General features: G+C 38.7%; 1 protein-coding gene across 1 annotated transcript in view; it reads left to right on the top strand.

The window, feature by feature from the left end:
• IQCM (IQ motif containing M) overlaps positions 1–18,460 on the top strand; it is a gene marked incomplete at both ends in the record, with an annotated part of 298,165 nt that overhangs the window by 47,177 nt on the left and 232,528 nt on the right. The window contains one exon of the mRNA XM_081092768.1: positions 10,645–10,735. Within this exon, the coding sequence (XP_080948894.1) occupies positions 10,645–10,735 (91 nt within the window). The remainder of the gene's footprint in view (positions 1–10,644; positions 10,736–18,460) is intronic.

Genomic DNA, 18,460 nt, shown 5'->3' on the forward strand with positions numbered 1-18,460 from the left:
AGTTGTATATTTTGAGGTTTGTTTGTGGTTTTATTTTTGGTTGTGCTAAGCATGTAATTGTAGGTGCAAGAGCTAGTTGCTAATGTAAAATAAACATAATAAATATAGTTTTGCATTTTTAGTGTAGCCTTGCCAAGCTGGAGTTTAGATTAAGGTGGGAGCACGAGGCAGACTATGTTATCAGTCTGTCTTGTTCAGCTTTTCTTGTGCCAATTGCCCATTTTGTGGGAGTTAGTCCTGTCTCTCTCTGCATACCCACTTGCAGGATTACCCTGGATGCTGTCCAAATATTTAATATTAAAGTAGGCCCTTGTCCTCGTAGTAGCGCTAGCAACATGTCCCTTACTTTCTAACAGTTAATTGTAATCTTCCAGATAGCCACATTGTAAACATAAATTCCCTCTTCCCACCAGTGAAATTTCTTTTAAAGTGTTAGTGGAGAATAATTTTAGATATTAAAAACTTATTCAGAGCATGCCTAAACATATCACCACTTGAGCTTCCATCTGTATTTGCTTATTTTGTTTTCTTTTCATGCTTACCAATGGCTCTCAGTTTCTATTTGTAATGAAACAAACCAGACATTTAAACTTGAGGAGGCATCTTGTGCAGTTGGAAAGACAAGGAAAGGAAAAGGAGAAATCTTTTACTTAATACTTAATCTGTGCCAAGTGTTTATTCTCTTGTGTGAAAACTTCATTTTTTTTGTCTTAACGTGTTTATTATTATTTAATTGATTATTTAATTTTTTGGCTCACTACAGTTTGTGTTAAGAAAAAAATACATGTAGTATTTGAATGGTCAAATGTCAAAGTGCTCAATTTCCCTAGAAAAGACACAGGGGGAAGGAAAGACGAGTTCCTGTAGGGCACTTCAGGTGATATCCTCAGTGGACACAGGCATCCTGGTAGATAAAGCAAGTGTGCAGGAATTTATGTTTTGTCTCAGTGAGAAGCAAAAGAGACAATACAAATATTAAAGTAAAATATTAAAGTATAAAGTAAGGGAGGCATCAGGAAGAGTATAGAGTCAGAAATAGAACATCATCTTCTGTCACTTCTGGACAAAAGTTGATGGTGAGATTCTTGTCCTTATTTGCAGATGCTGGTCAATATATTGTAGTGTCTGATCAATCTCAATGCATTTATATTTGTAGCTGCTATTTGTTTAAATAGATTGACTTTACACATTAAATGGAAACATGTAACAAGATACACACATAGACATTCACTGAATATTTATACTGGATTAGATCAGGAGACTGGATTGAGGCTTTTGGGTTTGTTGTGTCAGAGCCTGTGGGCAAGTTGTAGGCTGGAAAAAACGTATGGTGTTTCCCATTTCATTCTAATTATAGACTCTTATCTACATCAGTGGAATTTTATATTTCACTTAATAAGAACTGTATGCAGGTGAGCAACATAACAGTATGAATCCATGCATCTGCAAAACATAAATTGGATTTTGATAAAAAGTAAATTGATTCTTGATAAAATTTTTGAATGGTAATGGGACAAAAATTCCCATCTGACTAACCATTTTTTGTTCTTGCAGTAACTTTTTCAGTGATATAGACTGAATTTTTTTTTTTAGCACCCACATATAGCAAATAACTGTGAAACATTTCAAACCTCAAAGTGACACTAAAACTGTGAAGTATGAAATGGAGTGCCAGTGCCTGCCTGTGAGGCACATCGCACAGCACTGCTCAGTAATTCAGTGCATGTCTGCAAGAGAAACAGTAATGCCACTGCAAGATGCAGCATGATGGGTGCTGCACACATTAATAAATAAAAACAATCCTCATTTGCAAGCACTCTCTAATGCCTGAATGTTACTACCTTCTATGTTTAGCAACCCTGGCTGGTAATTGCACCCTTGTCATCTGCTGTGAGAAATAAAAGTATAAATGAATATTCTCCTTGCTATGTCAAGGTTACTAAGTGGTTATGACAAAGGCTGTGGCATTTCAGGTTTCTCCATGAATGCTTGTACTCCCCTCCCCCCCAACACATGAATAGAATCAGTTTGACATTGGTTTGTATTTATATCCGTCTCCCACTTCTAATGATTGTGCCCTTCCTAGGTTTCTTTGGGTAGTATTCCAGCTAGGGCCAAATGAGTTCTTTCAGTTCCCCAAATCTGATTTAGGGCCTGTGGTAGTGAGTCCTTATATATTAACTTGCTTCTGGGACTCAGGATATTTGTGCATCTCACGTTTGAGAAGCATGTTCAGAGGGATTAGAGATTATTTTTTAAATTAATTTTTAATTTTTAAAATGCGTTTTTATTGATTTCAGAGAGGAAGGGAGAGGGATAGAGAGACAGAAACATTAATGATGAGAATCATTAATCAGCTGACTCCTGCATGCCCCACATTGGGGATCGAGCCCGCAACCCAGGCACGTGATATGACTGGGATTCGAACCATGACCTCCACATTCATAGGTCAACACTCAACCACTGAGCCAAGCCAGCCCGGGTGGATGAGGGATTATTACCAAATCTCTTCGATTCTCTACAAAACACAGAATGGGAAGGAGAGATGAGTTTCTCTGGGGTCCTTCAGGTGGATATGGGAGTCCTGCTAGGTCAAGTGAGTGTTGATGAATTTGTTTTGTCTCAGTGAAAAGCAAACGACAATAAAAATATTAATGACAACAGCAACAGTTCCCTGTTTCCTAAGTACTTATACACAGTGCATTATATACAGTTAATTAACTTATTGAACACATCGCAATCTAAGTTACAAAGCTCACAGTTCTCATTCCCTCATTTTAAGAATGAGGCCACTGAGGCTCAGAGAGGCTGAGTGGATTACCGAAGGCCGGAAGTGGAGCAGCAATGAGTCTGTTGACCCAATACCCTTGCTGCTCACCTTAAGTATACCACACTGTCTAGTATGATGCATTTCCTAAAGGAATGAGTTTTTACTGAGCTATTTTTGAAACCCTTAGTCCCAAGAGATATTTCAACAGAATGGTTAGTACTAGAGGATTTAGTAGATACCCAGCTGTGAGCCAAAGGAGAATAGTGCAGAGGTGTTAACTGAGGGCATAACCAGAAGAAGGTCTTCCTTCCAAGTGACCAGGGAGCATGGGAAACAGGTGTGGGAGGGTGGATAGAGCTAAACTGAAGGAACTGCTGCCAAAGCAAGGAATTTGAGACACCAGGAGCTGCTCGGGGAAGAGGGTGAGAACTCAAAAATGCTTAAGTTTGGAAAGCAGCTGTGAGAGGCCAAATTAACTGCTGCACTAAGCAAGACTCAAATATCTGGAAGTCAGTTCTTTACTCACCTCCATGTGGGTCATCTGTGAAGGAAGAGGAGTATGTAAGCCCTGCTTATGTTAACTTTTATATCTTTATTTATGAATCTACTATCCATCCATCCATCCATCCAGTCATCCATCCATCCATCCGTCATCCATCCATCCATCCATCCATCCATCCATCCATCCATCCACATCTGTCTATTCTGAAAGAAACATGAAGTTTCTGGATCAGAGACAGCCTTTCAATTACTCAGGTAGCATCTTACCTCGGTTTCCCCCGTGATTCAAGTCCTCCTGATGAGGACAGAGGTTACTCACATATATAGTGGAGATAGTGCAACAGAAGAGGAATTCTGAAATTATGAATCTTCGAGCTTATTTAGGAAATTTAACACATTTTCCTGTCCTCAGAGAGAGAGAGAAAGGTAAAGGGTGAGGGCGAGGGCGAGGGAGAGACAGAGGAGGAAGAAGAGAATGCGGGGGAGAAAGAACAAGTGCTTTAGAAATATAAACAAATTCACTCTGGAAAGAGGAGGTGAAATGAAGGTCCTATGTCTATTACTCTTTGGAATGTAAATTAATGTCTACAGGAAGGTGCCTCTGAATCTCTCATGAGGCTCTATGGCTTTTTTGTCATTCAAGCATCCTTCACTGCTGTGCCAGAATTCCTTGCTTAGAAAGCTCTGACAGTGGAGGAATGTGCAAATATTCATGGAGAATTATTTCCTAAAACCTGTTTAACTTTGTTTAAAAGAAAGATTAAGATTGGCTGACTCAGATGGACTAGGGTTCAGTAAACCTGCACAAAGGCTCAGGTTTGAGAGTCATTGAAATGTAGCCACATCTTTTGAGTTTTGGTTTGGTTTGTTATGCAGCATTATTAAGGCAATTGTGATATTAGTGAGATTAGAGAGAAATTGATACGCTTAAGATATATTTTAGTGATAGATAATAAGTTTCTGGTTTGAAGGGTGGCTATATGATGATGTCATTTACTGGCATGAGAAAAAACAAGAAAGAACAGTTTTTGGAAGAGAAAAATTAGGAGTTGCATTAAATACATTTGAGATACTTATTGACATGGACATTTACATGTAAGACAATTGTGTACATGCATCTGAAATTTTGAGGACAGAAGTGGACTAAAATATAAAATTTTAGTATGGACACAATTTATCTAAGGAACTGAATGAAATCTCCTAAGAAGCAGGTAATTTTGACATAAACAAAAGGGCTTATGATAGAGACCTAAGGCACACCATTTTTTAGAAGTCACATAGAAGAGGGGAGAGTTAGGAAAGGAGATCGGGTGGCCTGGTGTTCATTGGAGGAAAACCAGGAGAAAGTGTTGTCACATAGCACCTTTACAAGAGAGTCACCATTGTCATTGAACATTGCTGAAGGCGCAATAAAAAGCAGACAGAGGTTTGTCCAGTGGATATGGCCCCATGGAAGTTAATGGACCTTGGTAAGGGCAATGACTGTACAAGCTGAATTGGGAGTGTATGGAAGATAATGGGGCAAGGAAGTGGGTGCAAACAGTGTGTGTAGACAACCATTTTCAACATTTTGCTATAAAGTGAAGAGAAATGGAGTAATAATAAGAGACATTTTTGTTTCATTTTGTTACTGTTAGCTATAATGCTGACTGCACTAAGAGGTCATAAAAATTAAATCCTTTTATTTGACCTTGGTCAATTCTTTACCCAGCCCCTTGATATATATTTCAAATCTTCACCACTCTCTTGGAGACCCTTATTCAACTTCTATCCCCTTGTCTCAGCAAATGACTTCACCTCCTACCTCATGGAGAAAATAGAGGTGTTCTTGATGAATTTACTGGAAACTTATCAATAGGCAGCTGATCTAATTTCTTCTTTTAGAACAAAATGCCTTTTCTCTAGATCATGGCTAAGTTCTATTCTATTCCTTTCTTTCTCTGCCAAGAACCTATCAAATTTATTATGTGTTATTTACTTTTTTCAGTTTTGAGCTTTTACCTTTTTATAGTACACTAGAGGCCTGGTGCATGAATTTGTGCACCAGTGGGGTCCCTTGGCCTGGCCTACAGGATAGGGCTGAAACTGGCTCTCCAACATCCCCTGAGGGGTCCCAGATTGCGAGAGGGTGCAAGCCAGGCTGGGGGACCCCACCAGTGCATGATCAGGACTGGGGAGGGACTTGGGACATTGGCCAGCTGAGGAGGGACCACAAAAGGGCTCCAGGGTGTCCGGTCTGTCTTGCTCAGTCCCAATCGGCTGGACCCCAGCTGCAAGCTAACCTACTGGTTGGAGTGTCTGCCCCCTGGTGGTCAGTGCATGTCATAGCAAGCAGTTGAGCGGCCTTAGCATATCATTAGCATATTAGGCTTTAATTGGTTGAACAGACGACTGGACACTTAGCATATTAGGCTTTTATTATATAGGATAAGAATTCTAAAGGCTCTCCCATGTTAAAATATATTAATACCAAAACATTTTTCTACAACTTATGTCCCTGTGATCATTTCATCTCTCTTCTTTTCTTTAAACTACACCTCTTGAAAAGAGAGTCTACATTTACTATCTGCAAACACTTTATTCCTTTAAACCAGTGAAATCTTGCTTTTGCCTCCATATTTCTGTTACATTTTCTAGCAATAATCTCCCAATTACCAAAGCTAAAGGATACCTCTCATTCCTCATCTTAATTTTATAAGATAAGAGAATAAATTTTCATAGCACTGTAATTAGAATTATTCAATCACTTTTGTAATTATTTTATTATTTAGTTAATTAAATTCCCCAGAATAAAACCTTCACATCCCCAGGTGATTTCTCATATCTGGGGCCTAGCAGACTGTCCGTCACCTTTTAGGCATTTGGTAATTATTTGTTGAATGGATGAATGGACAAGTGGACGATGAATAAGAACACAATCCTTGTCCTCAAGAGACCACAAAAGAGTTCACAATCTAGTGAGGAGTTGGCATTCTATATAACACACATGTGTTGGAAATTTCAGGAGTAGAAAATCATATGACATCCACCCAGCCCACACACTAGAATGTGAAATGTCAGTAAATTGCCATCTGTCATTCTTGACTAATGAATCTGTCTATAAATTTGGAATATTAGGTTTTAAATTTTGTTATAATTACTTCATAAGAAATAGAATATAATTTAAATAGTGGGTCATAAAAAAGGTAAGAAAAGTACTTTATAATAACTTCAATATATAAATCTAAATTCTCATATTTTGAAGGTAAAAGATCTGGATTTAACCTATGTGAGGGTCTTTTATGGTATCATTAAGTCTCCGTGTAGAAGAGAGCTACAGCTCTTTTAGCCCAACTATTTGTATGGTATAAAATAATGTTCTCTATAATGTTCTCCAGAAAGTTCTGATCAAACCAATGCCAGGAGACACCTGTGATAGGGAACATATTCCCTTTTATGGTATCCAATTTCTGGATTATTAAAACTCTAAATTCTCCTTAGCATAATACCCTCTCGGTACTAAGTGAAATAAGTTACACAGAGAAAAACTAATACCATATGGTTTCATTTACATGTGGAATCTAAAAAAGAAAAACAAACAATAAAACAAAGCAAAAACATTGATAGAAAAGGAGATCAAATTGGTGGTTTCCAGAGAGGAAGGGGTTAGGGGATGGGTGAAAAGGTGAAGGGGGATGTAGTCAAAAATATTGTGACAGGTTTGCACAGTGACAGATGATTATTAGACTTAGATGATCACATTATAAGCTAGGTAAATGTTGAATCCCAATATTATACATCTGAAACTAATATAATAATGTATACCATGTATGTTAAACAACCCCCTCTAAATAAAACTAGCTTCAAGTAACTTAAATTGGTCCAGTTTAACTATTTAAGATTGGCTGCTTTTAGCCACCTGAATTAGAGCTCATATTTTTTTTTTGAAAAGGGGAAATATAAGGGTTTATTGTGACACTTGGGGCAAAAATGGGGGTCAATTGAAGGAGGAATGGCAAACATATAGTAAGTAGTGGTATTAAAAATTTTGTATAACTGAATAAGAGGTGTTAAATATTTTATTTATTGATTCATATAACAAATGTTTAATGAATGTGTTCGATATTATGAGTATTGCAAATCATTTCACTGTTTTGACCACCAATAATGTTTCCTGAGTTGAGTATTGAAATGTGGATGGGTAGCAAAGTAAGGGAAAGACATTCCTTTATTCAACACATTTTTATAGAGCACCTGAAAAATCCAAAATGGGGAAAAAAACCCACAAAAGAACAAATTTAAAGATTTAGGGACAATCCCAGCTTCTGTTGCTGACAGTTTCTGCATAATATCTGGTAGGCTTGAGCTTTCATTTTCATTGCATGAGCAAGGCACAGAATAAATACTATGACATGTGCAAGATGGAAGTATAGACACTCCCCAAATTTGAGTCTTCCCAAAAGATGATGTCATCAATGAAAGACTAAAGGAGGAAAACAAAAAGTCTTGCTTTGTAAGAAGGAATGGCAAAGAAACTTGAGTTTCTTAGTCTTGGCTTTAGAGAAGGAAAAAAAAGTTTCCTCTTATAATGTACTAGAGGCATGGTACATGGACTCGTGCACTGGTGGGCTCCCTCGGCTTGGCCTGTGCCCTCTTGCAATCCAGGACCCCTCGAGGGATGTCCAACATCCCCTGAGGGATGTAATAGTGTGCAAAGCAGCAGGTGGCCAGGGAGGAGCCTGAGCCCACGCTGGGCACTGCGCGGCTCCTGCTCATCCCTTCCCTGCTGTGCCTGCCGCTGCTGTCTCTCGGTAGTGCTGCCACGGAAGCAAGAGAAGCCTGTGTTGTTGCAGCTGCTCTCGCCAGCAGTGAGCACAGCTTCTAGCGCCCATTAGTCAGCTGAGCGGAGCTCCCACTGTAGGAGTGCACTGACCATCAGGGAGCAGCTCCTGTGTTGAACGTCTGCCCCCTGGTGGTCAGTGCACATCATAGACAGTGGTAAAATGGTCAACCGGTCACTTAGGGTTTTATATATATAGATAACCACAGACAAGCTCAGAATCCATATTTCTGGTATCTCAAAAACCCCTAAGTGAGAAATTAGTTTAATGTTGTTATGAGTTGAAAGTTTTCTTAACTGCCTGGAGGAAAAATTTCTTGAGAAATCGATCTTAATCCCAGCTTGCAAATAATTCCCATTCCTTTGGAATGAGTTTACAATTTTAAAAAATAAAAAAAGAAATCAGGCACTGTGAGTGAGAGACATAGCCTTTCAGCTCCCCGAAAATGAAATTAGATTTACAAAGACCATAGACAGTATTTTCTGATACAGGATAGAAAATAAGTATGCATAATATGCTTAAAAAGTATAAATATATGAATGAACTAGAGACTATAAATATGTATAAGGCCTAGCCTGTTTGGCTCAGTGAATAGAGCATCAGCCCAAGGATTGAAGGGTCACAGGTTAGATTCTGGTCAAGGGCACATACCTCAGTTGTAAGCTGGATTCCATGGACCCGGACAATATTGAGTATTATTATGATTAGGAATGCAGTCTCCCAGAATGGCCTGCCTGGGTTTGGATATTGACTCTACCTACTGGTTAACTGTACATATAACCTCGGGAAAGTCAACTCCTGTTTTTTGGTTTCAGTGTCCTCATCTGTAAAAGAGAGGTAAAAATAGTACCTAATTTATGGGGTGGTTGTGGTTGTGAGAATAAAGTATGATACAGCAATCAGCACACTTTGCATGTGACAACTGTTTTTAAGTATTTCTACTTTTAAGACTCAAACTTATAAATTCTTTCTCTACTTCACCTTATTATGACATGTCTTAACACATTTCGTACCGCTCAGGAGTTTTCTCGTGTTTCACGCGCCATCTGTTAAGGACCGCTCACGAGTGTTCTCGTGAGGTTTTTCACGCCCATGGAAAAAGGAGCGAATCTAGATACTTATGTAAATTTTGTTTGGTCCCTCTTCATAGAGGAAAATGTTTTATGCAGTACCATACGTTAAAAAAGTACTAGGAACTTTAATTGTTTAATTGTTATTGTAAATAAAAATGTTATAATTATTGAAAAACAACACCTAAAGTGCATTATGATGATTTAAATAACGTGCAGTTTGCCCAAAAACGTGCGATCCCTGGCATATATCTTAGAGATTTCTATGCGGTACGCAATGTGTTAACCTACCATATATCTTGAAATAAAGGGTGTCTTTTGAGTTCTATAGTTACCCTCAAAAGTAAGCAAGGCAGGCATGACCCTTTTTCCTTCATTAGGTACCTGAGGCTCCATGAGCTTTGGGGGCAGTAGAACAAAGTGATGAAGGGATTCAGGTTTGTTCCATGGTTCTGCATCTTTCGAATTACCGTATCATGAGTAATCTGCTTTCCTCATGTATAAAAGGGATTAATAATAGTACTTCAACAGCAAAACAAACAAACCAGAAACAGTTGTAAGGCTTAAGTATAAGGTGATTCATAGGAAATACTATCTAACACCCCTGGTAAATTATGAGTCAGCAAATATTAACTTTCTGTTCTTCATTTCTCCAAAATTTTTATATTCCATGTTCTACGTTTTCAATCTAAATTATATAATGTAGTTGACTGTGTTTTTCTGTCAGTTAGCATTGAGACACTACTAGTTCGTAAATAATTCTAAACCAGAGGGTTTCATCTCATATATTTTATCTTTAATAGACCTTGGCTAGTAGCTAGAAGGTGCTTGATGTATGACAAGATTTTTTCATAATGTTTCAAACTATGTGTTAGTCCCATTGCCTGTACAAAATGGAAAGTAATAGGTGTTTTGGAAATGCTTATGTAATTTTCTCTTTGGACTCTAAAGACTAGATTTTTCTTTTGAAAGCAGAATCTTTGCCTTTTCTGGATTTTAGTCTTTCTATCAAATGGATGGTATTTCTGGAGCACTCAGTGTTCCTATTTATATTAACTAATGATTGCTAAATTATTTTAAAATATCAGGCTCGCCTATAAAAACTAAGCCTTGTGATGATCGGGATGATAATAATGCTGATATGTGCAAACGAGGCCGCTTGTATCCATTGGGATCTGCTGTGCTGTTGCACACACTTCTGGGGGAGCTCGCTCTCTCTTGATATATGTAGTTCATTTACTCTATGCTTTCAGTGCTAAATTTTAGTAATTGCAAAACATCTGAGGAGCATGGGCCGAGAAAAACCACTCAAATGAGTTTTTAGAGCACCTCTGTGTTAGTAATTTTTTAGAAAAATATTGTACTACTTGTTATTAAAAAAAAAAAATCTGTGATTTGCAATTTAATTTGAAAAAAAATGCACTTACAACTTGAAAACAAATGGTATACAATTAAAGCTTTTTTTTTTTTTTTTTAATTCCAGAGCAAGTTCAACTGGGTAAAATAGTGACTAATATTGAATCAGTGGGTAAAAAAATGGAGAAAGAAAAGCAGGAGTACCATGGAAAGCCCAGGTAATGTGCAATAAGCTAACCCATAGAAAACATAATTTTATTCTACTTTGCCAATATTTCCTGACCAATTCTTGTGGTTTCTCAAGTTTATTAACATCCCATGCATGAGGCTAATTTATCCTTCTGCTTGAGTCTCTCAAAGCATATCAATTATCAAAATTTTAGTTTTTAGTTCAATTAACTTTTGAACTGGAGAATGTGTGAATAGCTAAGCAAACCATCTGGGTTTTACAGTGCATAAGCTCAGATCCAATTTGTGGTTTTCTTGAGAAAAATGCCATATTTTATGATAATATTACAGAAGTTTGGGGTTTTAATAACTCATCTGCAACAATTATGGAACAGAGTTAAGCTATAACTTTTTCTTTTTTAATTTAATAATTTCAAGTTATTCTTTTTTCTAACAGAAGCTGCATCTGATCCTACAAAGCCAGTTAGAAGGCAGACATGTTGAGTATTGCTTCCACTTTCCAAAGGTGTAGGGAGATGGGTCAGTTACTTTGTTAAATTATCCCACTAAATAACATCATCCTCTTCGAGATAATTTTACAATTGTGTATATAATTATTGGCCCTAAAGCTATAGATAGACCTTCTAAAGGCCTTTTGGCACATTTCGTAGGAACATTTATACTTGTAAATACTGCTCTGTTAAAATGTTGTTATTTTTTTCAGAGCCTTGTTTTACATTATTATTATGACATGATCAGAAATGTGGAGTAATTAGCACAATTATAAAAAAGAAATTTGAGAAAATGTTGCCATGGCGATACAGAATATCGTTGCTCTTCCAATATTTATTGCTTCAAACTGTGCTTAATCCTAGGAGATCCTTGCTGAGAAGTAATCGTCCTCTTGGCTAATGCATAATAAGATACTCAAGTTTGGAAGAGTGTAATATATGTAGAGCTTTAATACTAAGGGTTTGGTATCCGTGATAGGATATTAATTGTAAAGGAACAAAAATGATTACACTGGAAATGTACTGGTTTATAAAAATTTCCTTTCTGCCTTTAGTTAATTTAACCCAAGGCCCAGGTTGGTCTAGCAACTGGTAACTGTTGAAAGAGAATTAATATAGCAATTTAATAAAATAATCTAGAACTTCAGCTTACCTGGTGTGGCTTAGCTGGTTGGAGTGTCATCTCATACACTACTAAGAGGTTTGATCCCTGGTAGGGTGCATGCGGGAGGCAACTGATTGATATTCTCTCTCACATTGATATTTCTCTCTCCCTAAAAATCAGTGGAAAACATAACCTCAGGTGAGGATTAAAAATATAGTTTAGAATTTCAAGTAAGATTTTAATAACTAGAAACATTAACTAATTTGAAAAGTTACTATTTTCAGTATATTTATTTGGGACCAGTAATCCATGGAAGAAGAATAATGACTTAGGGACAAGTGGACACTTATTAACAATAAATCTGATCATTTATAATGTTTTTCAATGTGTATTGCTTAAGAAAGTTGAATATCTACCAAATAATTAATTTTTCCTGTAACTGGTAGAAGATAAAGGTTTCTCTACACCCAATTGCCCTATCTTTAATGAAAACATGCCCTGCTTAATGAGGAAGATCACCCCTATGGAATTAAGAGCGAGTACCTGTACTTCCAATGACAGCCTGGGTTACATATGCCTGAACTTAAATCCACCCAGATTTCCAGCTACGTTATGACAGTAGCTTGTTTCCTACCTTAGCAGTTAGCATCATTTTATTAATATTAGAACTGTGATAGAAGTGCAGAAGGACAGACAAATAATTGTTTTGGGACATTATAGCTCATAGTTTTAAAAAAACCTTTTCTTAATTAGATAAAATGTCATTACACTGAAATTTTTATTGAGATACTAGAGGCCCGATGCACGAAATTTGTGCAAGAGTAGGCCTTCTTTCCCCCAGCTTCCAACACCGGCTTCCCTCTGGCACTGGGCAGGCACCAAGGACCCTGGATTTCCTTGCAGCCCCGGCTTCGTCCGGAAGGTCATCCGGAAGGAGGTCTGGTCTAATTAGCATATTATGCTTTTATTATTATAGATAGTTTTCCACATAATCAAGATAAGGAAACTTAGCAACAGAAAGGAAAATTGAATTAGTCAGGAAGTCAGGTGGGATTGTTAACAATGCAGGGCGAGACTCTAGGACTAATTAACATCAACTGACCAACTGTTTGTGACACTCAAAAGCTGTGGTACATTTATACCAGGGAATACTATGCAGTGGTAAAGAAGAAGCATCTCTTACCCTTTGAGACAGCATGGAGAGACCTGAAGAATATTATGCTAAATGAAATAAGCCAGTCTGAGAAAGACAGGGATGACTTGATCTCAGTCATATGTGGAATCTAAAGAACAAAATAAACTATGAACAAACTAGATCCAGAGACATAGAGACATGGAACAGACCATTGGATCTCAGAGGGAAGGTGGGGGTGGGTGGGAAGAGATCAACCAAAGAACTTGTATGCACATATGCATTGCCCATGGATACAGACAATAGTGTGGTGAAGGCCTGGGGTGGGTGTGGGCTAGAAAGGGTCAATGGGGAAAAAAGAGGGACATCTGTAATACTTTCAACAATAAAGATTTAAAACAAAAACAAAACAACTACAAAAAACCTAGTGCTCAGGGTTGAGGGTAAAAAAAAAACCACGTTCCTGTTTAAGACAAATGGACCCCTGTGAGAGCAGTTGTATGTAAACTACTTACAATTCTCCTGAAGATGCCTTGAAAAATACTACTTTTGAACTTTTTAAAAAGGTAGGCCATAAAAATATTGGCCCAATGAAAGAAATTCCTTTGGATAATACATGAAGAAATAGGATAGAATCTTATAAATGTATGATTTATTTCCTTTTCCCCAAATTATCTATGTCCGACTTGCAGAGGGAAAACAAAATTAAATGCTTCTACTTTTTAAAATGTAAGTTCAAGGAAGTGAAGTTCTTTAATGTAACTTTGAATTTTAACTTCAAAGATTAATATCATACATTAACATACTCTTTTTATGACAATAATGATAAATGGGAGTATATTCTAAATGTTGATTTTCCACCAAGGAAATTCATTTGTTATTCACTTATTTATTAAAGAGGATTTTTCAGTTGACAAAATTTAGTGCATATGGAAGTATGACAACTACATTTTTAAAATATATTTTTATTGATTTCAGAGAGGAAGGGAGAGAGACATAGAAACATCAATGATGAGAGAGAATCATTGATCAGCTGCCTCTTGCAAGCCCCACACTGGGGATTGAGCCCACAACTCTGTCATTTCACTTTAATGTTTATAAAATATTTTGCTTAAGAGGATGAATTGTGGTCCACCTCTTTTTGAATCTTTCATTAATAGGGAATAATTTTTTAAACATGCAATTAGTGGTTCTAATTTGGAGCTTTGGCTCAGGGTTTAAAAAAAAACAAACTTTAACCATGGATCAGATAGAAGAAAGCAAAGCAAACTATGACTAATCAGTTTATCTTGGCCCAGTTCTTGGTGGCATACAAATAAATTCTAGAATCTCAAATGGAGTTGTACAAAATTACCTGAATACTTATTTGACTTCTTATATTTTCCCTTGGCAATATGACTATGTTATATTAGGGGTACCTCATATCTTTAACTACCTGCATGAGTGTGACTACATGAGTGATTACTAGACTAATGGGTCTTATAAGTCAGTCATTTATTTACTAGTTAATGAATGCCTACTATATGCATAATGTAAAACTCTGAACAGGACAGTTACACTCTCTTCCCTCATGGGCCCTATTCTTTGATGGGTAAAATGTTTTAAAATCCTAACATTTTCTTTAACTTGTATATGACATGTGAATTAGCCATTTAATTTCTAGGCATTTATAATAACAAAATAATTGGACAGGTACACAGATATGAACACTCAAAGACTTTTATCCTTGTTTACAAACAACAACAAAAATTGAAACAACCCAAATGCCCAACAAAAGAAAATTCATAAAACCATCAATATGTTAAATTCATACAGTGGAATCTATACTAATAAAAGGGTAAGGTGCTAATTAGACCAACATCTTCCAGATGTCCTTCCTGACAAAGCCAGGCCCGGGTGAAGCCGCCTGCGGTCCCGGGTGCCTGTTGCCTACCAGAGGGAGGGAAGCCCAGGTCCTGGGTGCGGGGGCCAAGGCAGAGGCAGTTAGGGGCAATCAGGCAGGAAGGGGAGCAGTTAAGGGTGATCAGGCTGGCAGGCAGGGGGGTTAGGGAGATCAGGCAGGCAGGCAGGCGAATGGTTAGGAGCCAGCGGTCCCAGATTGCGAGAGGGATGTCTGACTGCTGGTTTAGGCCTGATCCCGCATCCCCTGAGTGGTCCCAGATTGGAGAGGGTGCGAGCCAGGCTGAGGGACTCCTCACCACTGTGCATGAATTTCGTGCACTGAGCCTCTAGTCCTAATATATAAAAACCCAGGCCAATAATGGCTGACCGAAGGCTCGACCAAACACCGGAAGTCAGTTCTGTAGTCAGTGCTGGGTTGCTGTGGTGACCCAGCACTGACTGCCGAGGGGGCTGCAGATCAGGCCCGGAGAGAGGCCCAGGGAGAGAGAGGCAGGGTCTGATTCGCAGCCTCTGTGGCAGCTGTTGCCTCTCTCTTTCTCTCTGGGCTTCACCAGCAGCCATGCCTCTCTTTCTCGTTCTCTCCGGGCCTCTGCGGGGGCTGCTGATCAGCCCTGCCTCTCTGATCAGGCCTGGAGATAGACCCAGAGATGCTGACTGGCATAGAAACTGACCAATCAGAACCAAATCTGAGTGAACTGTGAGGAGCCAATGGCTGCCTAGGAGGCAGAGCTTTTGATGCTGACTGGCATAGAAACCAACCCATCAGAACCAAAATGTCTGGCAGGGGAGGGAAGTTGGGGGCGAGATCAGGCCTGCAGGGGAGGGCAGTTGGGGGTGAGATCAGGCCAGCAGGGAAGGGAAGTTAGGGGTGATCAGGCAGGCAGGCAGAGGCATTTGGGGTGATCAGGCAGTCAGGCAGGTGAACGGTTAGGAGCCAGCAGTCCCAGATTGCAAGAGGGATGTCCGACTGCCAGTCTGACTGTCCCACAGGGATTGGGCCTAAACTGGCAGTCGGACATCCCCCAAGGGGTCCCCGATTGGAGAGGGTGCAGGCTGGGCTGAGGGAACCCCTCCCTCCGTGCATGAATTTCATGCACTGGGCCACTAGTGTTATATAATGGGCCAAAATAACAATGTCCACCTTTTCACATTTACAGGGAAAGATATGATAAAAAGTGTAAAAATCAGTTAAAAAGTTATATAAACATAAAAAAGATATGGCATATATTGCACATTTTAATCATGACAAATAGTTGTCAGTATAAAGTAGTAATAAGGAGCTTAGTTCTTGAAGTCCTACATGCTGCCTGGATTCCTACACTGGCTCTACCCATTTCTAGCTGAGATAATATGAACTGCATGCCACTTAGCCCATAAATGTCTTATTTTGTTCACTTTTAAAATGGGTATAATTATAGTAAACACCCAAAGGCTTCTTTATGAGGATTAAATATGATAAGACACATAAAGGGCTTAGTATAGTGTCTGGTCAGTAAGGGTTTGCAATTATTACTAAAACTAGAGGCCCGATGCATGAAGTTTGTGCAAGGGAGGGGCTCAGCACTTGCAGCCTAGGTGGCTTGCCTTGGCCCTCGCAGCCCTGGCTTTGTCCTGAAGGATGTCCTGAAGGTCGTTTGGCTGTCTGGCCTAATTAGCCTATTATGCTGTTATTATTATAGATATTACAGTGGTAAATTAAGGATAATTTTAATTTTCTTCCTTTTGCTCATTTACATTTTCTGTTTCTTTCATAATATCTGCTGTTTAATTTTTCTGACTTGGTTGAAGCTCTCCAAGTCATGACAGGAAAACACATTACTTAAAAGATTTTTGTAAAATAGAGAAGAAATAGAGATGATACATGCTCATTTTTCTTATTTTTATTTAAACATTTTCGTTCAGAAGTAAATGTTGCTATTTGTTATTCTTGCTCAGAGCCATCCAAACTTGGTATTACTTTGTATTCACTCAACAATACATATTTAGAGATGGTCTACAGTGTGCCCTGAACTGTAGGGCACTGAGGATGCAATAGCTGCTGTCTGTGTTGATAGGAGACAAGTGGTTTTCTTTCCAGGGTTAAATATTCCTCTTGAAAGTTTATATTTCTAAACAGGGACTATTAAATAACTCAGACCTCCACCTTTATGTTTTTAAAACAGGATGTTGGGCTCACACACCTTCCCCATCGCCAAACTTGGCTTGTCCTCAGCACTCAGGACCCACTCTTCCATGGGGTTTCTGAAAGAAAGTGGTGAGTCTCATTGTATAAGTGTTGGTAGCAGTGATTTTCATTATTTTGCATTCATTTAAAATGCAAAGTGAACAGTCATTTCATTTATATTTCATTTCAAATACTATGTTAAAAAGTGATTTCATAAATAGCTACTAATAATTTATTAGCTCCTTTTTCCAGCTTCAGAGATTGGATTTTTTGATGTGTATGAATTTTGAAACTATTAGGAAATTATAAGGATACATTTTTATAAATTGTAAAGTTTCTTAATATTTAAGTTATTGTTACTTTTAAAACTATGTAATTCTTTTGAAGAAAATATAGATGATTCTTTAAAATTCCTTAAATGTGATTGAGAATACTCTTTGGAATGTGGTGAGCTACTTGAAGACCTAGGGGCTATTGGTTCAAATAAACTGCTTTGTACTTTTCCTTTTTTTGAACTTACGACTCATGCACTTAAGCTACAGGCTGTCATTAAGAAAAACCTCTTCATGTAGAGTGGGACTTTGATTAATTTTGGGAGAAAGTTTTGAAAAGTTTCCAAATAAATTCCTCCTTGAGTTATCAAGTCATTTTTGTATAAAATTTTCTTGCTCCACTACAAATTCACCAACCTTTATTTGTTTGGATTTTTATAGAAGGAATTCCAGAATCAAGTGGAGGCTTATGAAACACATTTTCATTAATCCAACCAATTTCCCCCTAATCTATTAATACTTGTGAATATAATATCAGAATTTTCAACAGATAAAATAGATTGTTTAATATTTTTTACTAGAGGCCCAGTGCACAAATTTGTGCATGGGCGGGGTCCCTTGGCCTGGCTGGCGATCGGGGCCAACCAGGGTTGTGGGAAATTGGCCAGGGAGAGGGACCATGGTAGGTTGGCCGGCTGTGGGAGGTTGGCTGTGGGAGCTCACTGACCACCAGGGGGCAACTCCTGCATTGAGTGTCTACCCGCTGGTGGTCAGTGCGCATCATAGTGACCGGTCGACTGGTCATTCATCGTTCAGTTGTTTGGTCATTCAGTCATTTAGGCTTTTATTTATATACTAGAGGCCCGGTGCACAAAAATTTGTGCACTCGGGGAGGGGGGGGTCCTTCAGCCTGGCCTATGCCCTATTGCAGTCTGGGACCCCTCGGATGATGTCCATCTGCTGGCTTAGGCCCGCTCCCTGAGGGAGCGGGCCCAAGCTGGCAGTCAGAAATCCCTCTGGCAGCCTGGAAGCCCTCGGAGGATGTCCACTTACCAGCAGGGAGCAGACCTAAGCTGCAGTCAGACATTCTTAGTGCTGCTGAGGAGACGGGAGAGGCTCCCGCCATCACCGCTGTGCTGGAAGCCATCAGCCTGACTTGTGGCTGAGCAGAGTTTCCCGTGTGGGGGTG

This window comes from Myotis nattereri, assembly GCF_964212035.1.
Source record: "Myotis nattereri genome assembly, chromosome: 5".
NCBI classification, from domain to species: Eukaryota; Metazoa; Chordata; class Mammalia; order Chiroptera; family Vespertilionidae; genus Myotis; species Myotis nattereri.